Below are 13,124 nucleotides of genomic sequence, written 5' to 3' on the forward strand. Positions count from 1 at the left end.
CAAGGGACCATTGTTATGTATTAAATGTTATTATGTATTTATTACTGTTTTATATCCCTTTTTTTACTACGAAATGTAGAACAAGTGCCCAGATTCTGCAGGGCTGTAGCGCCCTTTGGGATAAGTTGTTCAAATCAATTTAGACTTTGGAGTTTTGTCAGGCATGGCTTGGAAGACCTTTAAAATGCCTGCATGTGGCATTGTGCGATACTCCGCTTGTCAGAATGCTAATGAAGCAGACAAAACACACTCTGCATCCCAAGAAGTATTGAAAGCAGCATATCAGTATGTGTTTTGCAGAATCGGCTTGGTGTTTGTCGTATCCGACGAAGACGACATAGACGGCATGAAGGATGCAGGCGTGGGCCTGCTGAGAGCTTACAACTACATCAGCGACGAGGTCGACAGCCACAACGCTTTTGAAGCCGTCATCTCTGTGAGTTGAAAACCTCCCCGTCAGACCCAGTAGGTAGTCCTACCTACTACTTGGTTTGATTTCCCCTCTTCCAGATGTTCAACCGCGTGCCTCCTGAGGGGCGACTAAGTGTTGGTGATGTCATTAAAGTTCTGGAGAAGAGATTCCCCTACGTGGAGATCAGCAGCATCCTGGGAGCCGACTCCAGCTACGACAGCAAGAGGAAGGTCAGACATTCAGTTTTTGTTTACACGTAAAACAAATTCCATTTATTCATAAAGTGTTCTGTATACGTTTGGCAGGAGGGGCGGGCGTATTATAAACAAACTGGGGTGGGCCCGCTGCCGGTGGTCATGTACAACGGAATACCGTACCAGCGTGAACACCTGGACTCTGACGAGCTGGAGACTGTCACCATGCAAAAGATTCTGGAAACCACCACCTTCTTCCAGAGGGCCGTCTACCTGGTCAGTTTGACTCAATTATAGATAGTTAGGGATCGACACCCAAACCTGGTTCCATAATGGCACCAGCGCCAGCGAGAAGCTATCGGTGTTTCATTTCAGTGCAAAGTAAATGCAGTCACCTGCAACAAGTGCTTGGTGGTGGTATTGTACAAGTAATGTCTTGTAAGTAATGTAATGTCTCGTAAGAAGCACACAGAACCCGTCGCTCTTTTTAAACTTGATTGTCGACTTTATCACACCAACAACAGCCCTAATAACACTGCTATTATTGCAAAGCTAGGCTAGTCAGTAGCCACAACATTATTACACTTCCTCAATATGCACCAATAACAGTTACATCATGTGAGGTTGCATTCACGAACCCCCGGAATTATGCGCATCAATATTACACATTCTGAGTGTTCTGTATTGCTCTAACAATTATGGCAATTAGTTTATTGGGGTTTTTATTACTTATTTGTAGTGTTTTATTTAGATAGTTTTTAATTTATCTTCATAATTGAAGTATTTAAATGAGTCTGTTTAACTCAAATGTCACAAAATTCCATAAAAATAACAATAAAAAGGTTTTTGTGTTTTGTTTTGTTAGCATGTTTTCCATTTTTTAAGTACCGGTTCAGGCACCATTTAAGCACGGCACTATTTTTGAAGTATCGATTTGGTACTAGTGTTGGTTAAAATGTAAACAATACCCATTGCTATAGATCACAGGTTCTTAACTTTTTTGATGTCAGGTCCTAACTCAAATATTTACACTGAATTAATAATCTTACCCTTGATTTTAATCGTATTCAATTATTATATGAAACCTACTCACATTTTAACAGAATAAACCTTGTCAAATGATATGAAACCATATGTTAATAACAAAGAATATTTTCAAGGCTTAGGTCAAGCTGATTACAAAAATAAATACTAATCAAAAATACTGTAAAAGAAGGGACTCATAAAAACTGATGAATAATACATGTGCATACAATTACGCAGTACTAAAATAAATTTAACTAAATTAATAATAATACATATGGTCCTCGAATAAACTGACAATAAAATTACCTCTTTGGTCAAAATGTTTGCACTAAAGAAACTTTTCAATGACTTGAGCTCTAGGCTTGTTATGTTTGTTTGAAATTGTCATAACTGCCACAAGTGGTGGAAAAGTCTATTACAACTGAGTATCTCTGTGATCCATATGGACCAATGCTGAGACACGGATATTTTTTAGCGGCCCTATAAGGGGCACTTGCGGCCCAACAATGGGCCACGGCCCTGGGGTTAACGACACACTGCTATAGATATCTGCCAGCCTGTCAATAAATTGATTTCGGAGGTCAGACTATCATTTTGCATAGCAGGCACCTTAAATGTAGGTAAAGAAAGACAATTGCTTGGCAGATGAAAAATCATAATTGAGACAGCTTTCTCTAATTATGCTTCCTAATGACTTGTTTTAATCTCCTCTGCACTTCCACAATGCTGCATTAAGCCGGTGTGTTGCTGACTTGCAATAAGCTAATGTGATCTGATGCTCAGCCAACAGTCAGGGGACCTTACAGCTCATTGGCCCACAATTTAAAAAAAAAAAAAAAAAAGAAAGCACCAAGGCTCACATAATATTTTTTAGTTTTTCGACACAATGTCACATAAAGGAAGATTCAAAGAATAACGGTATATTCCTTTGTGGCCTGTAGGGAGAGCTGGCCACCGATCACGACGTGGTGGACTTCATCATGAACCAGCCCAACGTTGTCCCTCGCATCAACTCCAGAGTCCTTTCCACCACCAGATCATACCTGGACCTGTCTGACAGCAGTGAGTCAACGCTAACGACGATAGAAAAGAGAGCAGATGATTAATTTTAAGCAACCCAACCAATAATCATCAGGGAGCGTATGTTACATAGCGTACAAAACTAATGTCCTTTTTTTATTCTTCTTTTTTTTGTAAATCCCCAGACAACCATTTTGTGGACGATTACGCTCGCTTCTCGACTCTGGACATGCGGGAGAAGAGCACGGCCGTGGCCAACAGCATCAATTACATGACAAAGAAAGGTCAGCGCATTAAAACAGTGCATTTGTTTGAGCGTTGTCAGAGCGAGGACCATTTAGCCACCTTCAAGCCTGAACACTCCTCATGTATTCTCCTCCTCTTCGTCATGTTTTAAAATGTCCCCTGCGCCAGGGCTGACCGCCACCAATCGGCATGGTAATCACGCTTTTCCCCTCCTCCTCCTCCTCCTCACTTGTTCTTTTCTTTGTATTGAATGTGTCAGCCGCCTCTCCATTCATGCCTCATTTCTTCCGGACGACGCTCATTAAGCTTAACATTGTCCTTTAGGGTCTACCTGCTCAAATGTACTCACTACACTTTAACATACATTTCTGCCATCTTATTGTAGCAAGCATGTCATGTAGCGTTTGTCAGCACTTGTCTCTCAGTTCAACCCGTAGTGAAACCTATTCTTCTTTGCTGCCCGTAGATGACGGCTACATCCGCCCTGTCACCTTCTGGGTGGTGGGAGACTTTGACAAGCCGTCAGGACGCCGCCTCCTCTATGACGCCATCAGACACATGGTGACTATGTGGCTGTAACTGCTTTACTACGAAGCCAACTTACTTTATTGTTATACTCCATCTGCTGACGTTGCCTTTTCTCGCTGCCCACAGAAAACCAGCAACAACGTGCGGCTGGGCTTGATCAGCAACCCGTCGGCCGACTTGTCCGCCGAGTCGAGCCGCGTGACAAGAGCCGTGTGGGCTGCCATGCAGACCCAGTCCGCCAACAACGCCAAGAACTTCATCACCAAGATGGCAAAAGACGATACGGCAGCAGCGCTGGAGAAAGGTGCCGACATTGGCGAGTTTGCTGTCGGGGTGAGTTACTGTTGTCATAAATAAGTGTAACTTTTTCGACTAATAACTACAGTAAAACCTCAACTTATGAGTTTAATTGGTTCTGTGACGGAGCTCTTAACTCAAAACATTTGCATCTCAAATTCACGTCTCCCATTGAAATGAGTTGAAATCAAATTAATTGGTCCAAAACAGCACAATTATGACATGAAACATGCCCTTTAAAAAGTAAAACTAACTTTTCGGTAATAAATATTGTATGAAAACAATACAATACAATGCAGTACAAACAACCACAGTAGTTTTTTGTGTAATGTACAATATTTACTTAGGAGAGTGGACTTCTACATTTTCTCCTTCTGGATGATTCTCCATCAAACAATCCATCAGCAGCTTTTCGATAAATGTCCGCCATTCAGATATTTTATTGTGCTTGGCTACTAGACGATCAGTGATAAAAACAATTGTATTTAATAAATATCATTCACTTCTTATTTTCAGCACTGTCGTTCACGCTGACTTTCTTCCTTCCGATGCTTGGAAAACAAAGTATTTTGATCTCTAGCTATAAGCTAATGCTAGCAAGTAAGACCAGATGTTTTGGTCGAATCTTACAGGGTTCACTGTGACATTTGCTACACCAACTAATTGTGGGGATGCTAATAACTCAATATTTTGCTTGCAACTTAAAGCATAGATTACTCGTGTGTTAGATACTTGGCCAATAAAGCTGATTTTGGTTATCTGAGCGACAACTCTTATATCAAACACTGTTAAGCTAGGCCACTCCTAAATTGTGGTACCACTGAAAATAAATAAATTGCTTTTAATAAAACTGACAGGTCTGCAATCTATCTGTGGCAGTGGGTAGCGCGGGGAGGGAGACTGCGTGATATTAACAAAATAAACATGAAAGTATGACCTGCTGCTTGTTGAGAAGAGTGATACTTTGATGTTAGAGTCTCTAAAAGTGTCCAATAAGACCAGAAAATGTCACTAGATTTGACGCTAGTTGCATTTGTGAAAAAAAAAATCTACAGTGCAACTATGCTGAGTGATGCAAAGTTGCGATGCCATCCACTGTACAAAGTTGTAGCCACAAGTAAGTGTGTCCTGATACAACTTTTTCACTTCCAATTTGATAACGATATTGGAGCCTTTAGTATCGGCCGATACTAATTTTAATCTTTAATTTTATTTTGTTGTAGTGTGAAATGTTACAAAAGGTATCTAATGGAATTAGTCAAACAGAGAACAATGAAAAGCACGAACCTATTTATTATTAACTGTCTTGAATGGACGTATGTTGTCTTTAAGTAGAAGTGAATTGGTAATTGTTTTTTGGCCACACAATAATTCATTAAATTAAGCGCATAACACAGTAAGTTAAATGATGCGGTCACATTTGTTACTGGATACTTTCTAACATGCTTCTGCCTTGGACACTTTGTATGTGTAAGTAATATGCAAATATAATTATTTGATACTTGTTTGTATTGACAAATGTGCCATTTTAGACTGCAATATTGTTCATTTAAGGACACTTATGTATGTCTAGCTGGTGTGCAATTTTGTGCTTCGTTGTTGTGTAGCTGTTAGCTCCAGTAGCCTATAGCTTACTTACCATGTTTACATTTTGTAAATGGCTTCAGTAAAGTACAAGAAAATACCAACCTTGTGTGCTTATTGAAGGAAATTTAGATTATAACTGTCTGTCCAGCAAGTAAACGTGCTGCAGGATTGCTTGTGTCAGAGATTTTAGATCCAAGACGATTGTATCCGATATTTTTATTTATTTATTTATTTATTTTTTTTGCTGCTATTGGACCAATATCAGATTGAAACACCTGTAACGATGAGCTGCCATTCAGAAGCCTGAATAAAGTAATATCCGAAAAAGGCAGAGTAAAATTGGTAAGGTGGGGTGACTCCTATTTATCTTAGATAGATAGCAAATGTAAAAAAATGGCTTCAGTACAGAGGTGACTTTTCAGTAGTCAGTGACATTTAAAAATGTCTCATGTATTCCAACTTATTAATTTTTTCCTTCAGGGGATGGATGTGTCATTGTTCAAGACCGCGTATGAGGACCCTAAATTTGACTTCCTGCTCTCCCACGCCGCCTATTGCAGAGACGTCCTTAAACTGCAGAAAGGACAGAGAGCCGTCATCAGCAATGGACGAGTGAGCTCTTTTGTGTGTGTATAAAATTCCCCTCAGGACGTGTGTCCATTAATAGAAAGTACTGTTTCCACTCTTGTGTAGATCATCGGCCCGCTGGAGGACGACGAGGTGTTCAACCAGGACGACTTCCTGTTGCTTGAGAGCATCATCCTCAAGACGTCCGGCGAGCGCATCAAAAGCAAAGTGCAGCAGTTTGGAATTGAAGAAGACAGGTAACGTCTGCTTTGAACCAATCATTCCGTTCATCTCATGAAGACATCTCTTCCAGGGCCAGCGACCTGGTGATGAAGGTGGACGCTCTGCTCTCATCTCAGCCCAAAGGAGAGGCGCGCATTGAGTACGGCTTCGTTGACGACCGCCACAGGTGAGCTTTAAAAACAATTTGACAGGCATGATTGTTGAGTAGAACTTGATTGGAGGCCATTGGTAGTTTAGTTTTTTGTTGGGATCAATGGGATAAAGTGGATGCAACTGATGTTCTGTAGTGAGTAAATTGATGGTTGTCCTCAGTGCCGTGAAGATCCGACCCAAGGAAGGAGACGTGTACTTTGATGTTGTTGCCGTGGTGGACCCTGTGACCCGGGACGCTCAGAAACTGGCTCCTTTCCTGACGGTAGGTCCAATCACAATATAAATGTTTTATATCAGTCGGTATTGATGGTTATTGATATTTTTTATGACCTGTCGAAAATAAGGATCAGGAGAAAAATACATTGATTGATTGATTGAATTGATTGAAACTTTTATTAGTAGTTTGCACAGTACAGTACATATTCCATACAATTGACCACTAAATGGTAACACCCAAATTAGTTTTTCAACTTGTTTAAGTCGGGGTCCACGTTAATCAATTCATGGTACAAATATACTATCAGCATAAGACAGTCATCACACAAGATCATCATCAGAGTATATACATTGAATTATTTACATTATTTACAATCCAGGAGGTGGGATGTGGAGGGGTTTGGGGCAGGGGGGGGTTATGTTTGGTTGCTATCAGCACTTCAGTCATCAACAATTATATAATTTGAGAAATGGACATTGTAACAGTGTAGGTCTGACTTTGTAGGATATGTATAGCGAGCAGTGAACATAGTGAGCTCAGAAAGCATAAGAACAAGTATATACATTTGATTATTTACATCTGATTATTAACAATCCGGGGAGGTGGGATGTGGTGGGGGGAGGGGGTTAGGCCAGGGTTGTAGTTGACTGAAGGTGTTCTTTTAGTGCGGTTTTGAAGGAGGATAGAGATGCACTTTCTTTTACACCTGTTGGGAGTCAAATATAATACATCAAATATAAACACTATTATTTAAATTGTAACCTTCCTATAATTGTTATCCCCTCAACTATCAAGGCAGAAAGGAAAATATATATCAACACAACCATGAAAAACACTCTCTCAATGTGAAAAAATTGTAAAATCACATTGAACGCTTAACAATAACCTCTTAAAATGAAGGTGCAAAAATAAGGAATAAGTAAGAAATGCTATATTCTGCAGGTTTATTGCCAGGAAGTTACAGCTGTGCTCTTAAGGGTGGTGGGGACAAGCGCCTTGCATCGTTTTTAAAACATCAAAAAAACTGCCATACTGTTGAGATGAATTTTCCTGTTTAATGGACATTTTATTCGCTCTCTGCAGCGGTCAGTTTTAGTTTCTTTTCCATGCAAAGAATCAACCGCGAGACAACAAGGTGGCGCAACCGAACAAAATAGTAATAATACTGTAACCTGATTGCCTGTGAGCGTGTCATTCCCACTTCATGTGTTGTTCGGTTACCAGAGAGCGAGTACTTTGTTCATGCAACCAACTTGCTTTCGCAACTTCCGGTTTCTTCCGTCAAAGAAGGCAAAAAAAATATTGTGCGCATTTTTTTATTGATATCGATTACGTTTCTATTGTGATATATATTTATGTTGTGTTATTGCCCAACTTTCGTTGCAGCCATGCTCAGCCTTCGCTGACTTCACCCTCTCTCCTTCCTGTTGATGTCTGATCGTGTTGATGCTCTTGTTCCTCACAGGTCCTGAAAAGTCTGGTCAACGTCAATCTGCGTGTCTTCATGAACTGTCAGTCCAAACTGTCCGACATGCCCTTAAAGAGGTGAGCGTAGCAAATCTGTGTCTTCAGTTCCCCTGCGTTTTCTAACTTTTCTGTGTCCTCCCTAGTTTTTACCGCTACGTGCTGGAGCCTGAGGTGGCATTCCAAGCAGACGGGAGCTTCTCCCCGGGACCCATGGCTCAGTTCATGGACATGCCCCAGTCCCCGCTCTTCACACTGAACCTAAACACTCCAGAGAGCTGGATGGTGGAGTCTGTACGGACGCGCTACGACCTGGATAACATTTACTTGGAGGAGGTAATATTTGTCACTTGGGTATTTCTGCCACAGCTACTTGATGGCGTCTTTTGTTGTGATGTTGAGGTGGAGAACATCGTGGCCGCGCAGTACGAGCTGGAGCATCTCCTGCTGGAAGGCCACTGCTTTGACGTCAGCTCAGGTCAGCCGCCACGTGGCCTGCAGTTCACCCTGGGCACCGCCTCCGAGCCCGTCATCGTGGACACCATCGTCATGGCCAACCTCGTATGTTGCTTTTGGTTGTTAACGCCACTCCTCCTTTTTGCGCTGGACTGAACAAAAAGCGCAACAATGTGCTGAACAAAAAGTGCAACAATGTGCTCTACAGGGTTACTTCCAGCTCAAGGCCAACCCAGGAGCTTGGATCCTGAAGCTGAGGAAAGGTCGGTCAGACGAGATCTATAAGATCTACAGGTGAGGAAAATAACACCTCACTCCAAGGCCTCTTTTTATTCAGTTTACTGCGTGGTCTACAACAGCAAATAACCAGCAGGGATAAAAACACATTGGCATCAACAGCTGTGGCTGTAGGCAATTTCCCAATGTATTTTTAAAATGATTGACTCCACAAGATTGCTGCTTTTTAGTATGCTGATTGGTCTTCATCCAGCAGCTGCACACACATCTGCATGTTCTTCAACTCCATTATCGTTGTTACGTTGTTGTCAGTTTGTTACTTTCTGCTATTACAACATTGGTTTAAATGTTCTTTAACTCCATTATCGTTGTCAGTTTGTTCTTTACTGCTATTACAACATTGGTTTAAATGTTTTTTTTAATGTAATATTCTTCACTCCAGAGTGAATAATAAATGTTTTTATTTTGTAAATAGCTGCCGCTGGCTTTCCACTTCCTGTTTTTATTTTGACAAGGTTGTGTCCTGTTGCTGTTACAGTCACGACGGCACTGATTCGCCGGCAGATTCGGACGACATTATCGTGGTCCTCAACAACTTCAAGACTCGAGTCATTAAGGTCAAGGTGGGTTCATGTGCGGTCAACAACTTTCACTTCAATAACTTTAACTTAGACGTTGTTGTTTTCAAGGGAACTGTACTTTTTGGGAAATGTGACTTATCATTCACAATCCCTGTGTAAGACAAGCGCACATGTTTTTGGGGTTTTTTTTTTCAAGCATTCAGAAGTCGGTAATAAACGTTAGCAAAAGTCAGCTAACAATGGAGCTTATGTGATTAACTCTATTCCGCCTATAAAGTGCTCTAAAAAACATCCATTACGATTTTATATACACACTGTAAGTATATACAGTTCAGGCCAAAAGTTTGGACACAGCTTCTCAGTTCAATGCGTTTTCTTTATTTTCATGACTATTGTAGATTGTAGATTATCACTGAAGTCATCAAAACTATGACACCTTGGAAGTGAAAACTCTTTCAGGTGACTACCTCTTGAAGCTCATCGAGAGAATGCCAAGAGTGTGCAAAACAGTAATCAGAGCAAAAGGTGGCTATTTTGAAGAAACTAGAATATAAAACATGTTTTCAGTTATTTCATCTTTTTTTGTTAAGTACATAACTCCACATGTGTTCATAGTTTTGATGCCTTCAGTGACAATCTACAATGTAAATAGTCATGAAAATAAAGAAAATGCATTGATTGAGAAGGTGTGTCCAAACTTTTGGCCTGTATTGTATATAATGTAGTAACTGACACATTCATAAGAACATTTAATATTTACCGTATTTTTTCAGGCTATCAGGCCACACCCACCACATAATTTAGCCGCACCGGACTAAAAGCTGCAGATATATATCAGTACAAATGATTTTGTAAATGTTTGTTTGTATACACCTTAATTGTTTCCTAATGGTAACAAAGAAAAAAGTGTCTGCAAACAAGCATTTTTTGGTGTCTTTTTTGCCATCTCTGGGTCTAAGTTGGATGTCAAAGTTGACCAACTTTTTGGTTTATGGCCACATCCTTCTACTATCCAGGTGAGAAGCATGATTTCTAATCTGGAATTAACTTTTAACAACTCAGAGACGAAGCTGCAGCAGCTCATGTTGCATCTGACCAGTCTATCTCTCAGGGAATTAAAGTCACTGGTCAATCCCAAGTTCTTTCAGATGACATATATGCAGAGTAAGAAGGACCATCAAGACAGAATAGGAATATTATCATGTTTTACTGAAGCTTCAGGAGACCAGCCCACATTAATACAGTCATACCGTCATCTCGGGATGGTCTAACATTCAAACAGTTAGAGACAACTTCTTGAATACGCAAACAGCCCCCACCCTCTCCAGAAAGGAATACAGGCTCATTGTTCTACTACAGATAAGATATAAGGGAGTACTCCAACTCCTACATTCCAAGTCTTCAAGGTAACACACACAGTTTACTTGCAGACATAAAATGAAAAAATAGAAAGAGTACAAATGGAAAAACACTAGCTGATTTAAACATGACTATGAATAAAGAAAGAACTCTTAAACATATATACATTCTCCACACTCACTATGTCAGTATAGCAACATATGCTCGTTATTGCTCTGTGATCACAAGTCCACTAAAAGTAGTTCCTGGGCTTGGCTGCATTGAAATGTGTACACGTCGTACTTGCTGTATTTTACACATTATAATGCATACATAAAGACAAACATGTCTTACATAAGGATTGTGAATAATAGGCAAAATGAAAATAAATATAGTTCCCCTTTAACTCAGAGATTGTTGTTTTAACTCAGAGGTTGTGGTTTTAACTCAGAGATTGTTGTTTGAACTTAGAGGTTGTTTAACTCAGAGGTTGTTGTTTTAACTCAGAGGTTGTTGTTTTAACTCGGAGGTTGTTGTTTTAACTCGGAGGTTGTTGTTTTAACTCAGAAGTTGTTCGTTTTAACTCAGAGGTTGTTGTTTTAACTCAGAGGTGGTTGTTTTAACTCAAATGTTGTTTTAACTCAGAGATTGTTGTTTTAACTCAGAGATTGTTGTTTTAACTCAGAGGTTGTTGTTTTAACTCAGGTAGTTGTTTTAACTCAGGTTGTTTTTTTAACTCAGAGGTTGTTGTTTTAACTCAGAAATTGTTGTTTTAACTCAGAGGTTGTGGTTTTAACTCAGATGTTCTTTTTTTTAACTCCGGTTGTTGTTGTTTTAACTCAGAGGTTGTTGTTTTAACTCAGAGGTTGTTTTATTCAGGTTGTTGTTTTAACTCAGAGGTTGTTGTTTTAACTCAGGTTGTTGTTGTTCTAACTCAGGTAGTTGTTTTAACTCAGAGGTTGTTGTTTTAATTCAGAGGTGGTTGTTTTAACTCAAATGTTGTTTTAACTCAGAGATTGTTGTTTTAACTCAGAGGTTGTTGTTTTAACTCAGGTAGTTGTTTTAACTCAGGTTGTTTTTTTAACTCAGAGGTTGTTGTTTTAACTCAGAAATTGTTGTTTTAACTCAGAGGTTGTGGTTTTAACTCAGAGGTTGTTTTATTCAGGTTGTTGTTTTAACTCAGAGGTTGTTGTTTTAACTCAGGTTGTTGTTGTTTTAACTCAGGTTGTTTTTTTAACTCAGAGGTTGTTGTTTTAACTCAGAAATTGTTGTTTTAACTCAGAGGTTGTGGTTTTAACTCAGATGTTCTTTTTTTAAACTCCGGTTGTTGTTGTTTTAACTCAGAGGTTGTTGTTTTAACTCAGAGGTTGTTTTATTCAGGTTGTTGTTTTAACTCAGAGGTTGTTGTTTTAACTCAGGTTGTTGTTGTTCTAACTCAGGTAGTTGTTTTAACTCAGAGGTTGTTGTTTTAATTCAGAGGTGGTTGTTTTAACTCAAATGTTGTTTTAACTCAGAGATTGTTGTTTTAACTCAGAGGTTGTTGTTTTAACTCAGGTAGTTGTTTTAACTCAGGTTGTTTTTTTAACTCAGAGGTTGTTGTTTTAACTCAGAAATTGTTGTTTTAACTCAGAGGTTGTGGTTTTAACTCAGATGTTCTTTTTTTTAACTCCGGTTGTTGTTGTTTTAACTCAGAGGTTGTTGTTTTAACTCAGAGGTTGTTTTATTCAGGTTGTTGTTTTAACTCAGAGGTTGTTGTTTTAACTCAGGTTGTTGTTGTTCTAACTCAGGTAGTTGTTTTAACTCAGAGGTTGTTGTTTTAATTCAGAGGTTGTTTTAACTCAGGTTGTTGTTTTAACTCAGGTTGTTATTTTTAACTCAGAGGTTGTGGTTTTAACTCAGAGGTTCTTGTTTTAACTCAGGTTGTTGTTGTTTTAACTCAGAGGTTGTTGTTTTAACTCAGGTTGTTGTTGTTTTAACTCAGAGGTTGTTGTTTTAACTCAGGTTGTTGTTTTAACTCAGAGATTGTTGTTGTTTTAACTCAGAGGTTGTTGTTTTAACTCAGATGTTGTTGTTTTAACTCAGAGGTTGTTGTTTGAACTCAGAGGTTGTTGTTTTAACTCAGGTTGTGGTTGTAACTCAGAGGTTGTTGTTTGAACTCATAGGTCGTGGTTTTACCTCAGAGGTTGTTGTTGTAACTCAGAGGTTGTTGTTTGAACTCAGAGGTTGTTGTTTGAACTCAGAGGTTGTTGTTTTACCTCAGAGGTTGTTGTTGTAACTCAGAGGTTGTTGTTGTAACTCAGAGGTTGTTGTTTGAACTCAGAGGTTGTTGTTGTAACTCAGAGGTTGTTGTTTTAACTCAGAGGCTGTGGTTTTACCTCAGAGGTTGTTGTTTTAACTCAGAGGTTGTTGTTTGAACTCAGGGTTGTTGTTTTAACTCAGAGGTTGTTGTTTTAACTCAAAGGTTGTTTTAACTCAGAGATTGTAGTTTGAACTCAGAGGTTGTTGTTTTAACTCAGAGATTGTAGTTTGAACTCAGAGGTTGTGGTACTAAGTGTGTT

The 13,124-nt window shown here is 39.4% G+C and overlaps 1 protein-coding gene across 1 annotated transcript in view; it reads left to right on the forward strand.

The window, feature by feature from the left end:
* The window catches only part of uggt1 (UDP-glucose glycoprotein glucosyltransferase 1), a 42,695-nt gene that overhangs the window by 25,284 nt on the left and 4,287 nt on the right, over positions 1-13,124 (forward strand). The window contains exons 16-31 of the mRNA XM_061968112.2: positions 301-436; positions 511-642; positions 718-882; positions 2,574-2,694; positions 2,838-2,936; positions 3,365-3,459; positions 3,553-3,759; positions 5,791-5,922; positions 6,004-6,134; positions 6,191-6,286; positions 6,433-6,535; positions 7,956-8,035; positions 8,101-8,290; positions 8,357-8,515; positions 8,619-8,704; positions 9,186-9,270. Of these exons, the coding sequence (XP_061824096.1) occupies positions 301-436; positions 511-642; positions 718-882; positions 2,574-2,694; positions 2,838-2,936; positions 3,365-3,459; positions 3,553-3,759; positions 5,791-5,922; positions 6,004-6,134; positions 6,191-6,286; positions 6,433-6,535; positions 7,956-8,035; positions 8,101-8,290; positions 8,357-8,515; positions 8,619-8,704; positions 9,186-9,270 (2,017 nt within the window). The remainder of the gene's footprint in view (positions 1-300; positions 437-510; positions 643-717; positions 883-2,573; positions 2,695-2,837; positions 2,937-3,364; positions 3,460-3,552; positions 3,760-5,790; positions 5,923-6,003; positions 6,135-6,190; positions 6,287-6,432; positions 6,536-7,955; positions 8,036-8,100; positions 8,291-8,356; positions 8,516-8,618; positions 8,705-9,185; positions 9,271-13,124) is intronic.

This window comes from Nerophis lumbriciformis, linkage group LG08, assembly GCF_033978685.3.
Source record: "Nerophis lumbriciformis linkage group LG08, RoL_Nlum_v2.1, whole genome shotgun sequence".
NCBI classification, from domain to species: Eukaryota; Metazoa; Chordata; class Actinopteri; order Syngnathiformes; family Syngnathidae; genus Nerophis; species Nerophis lumbriciformis.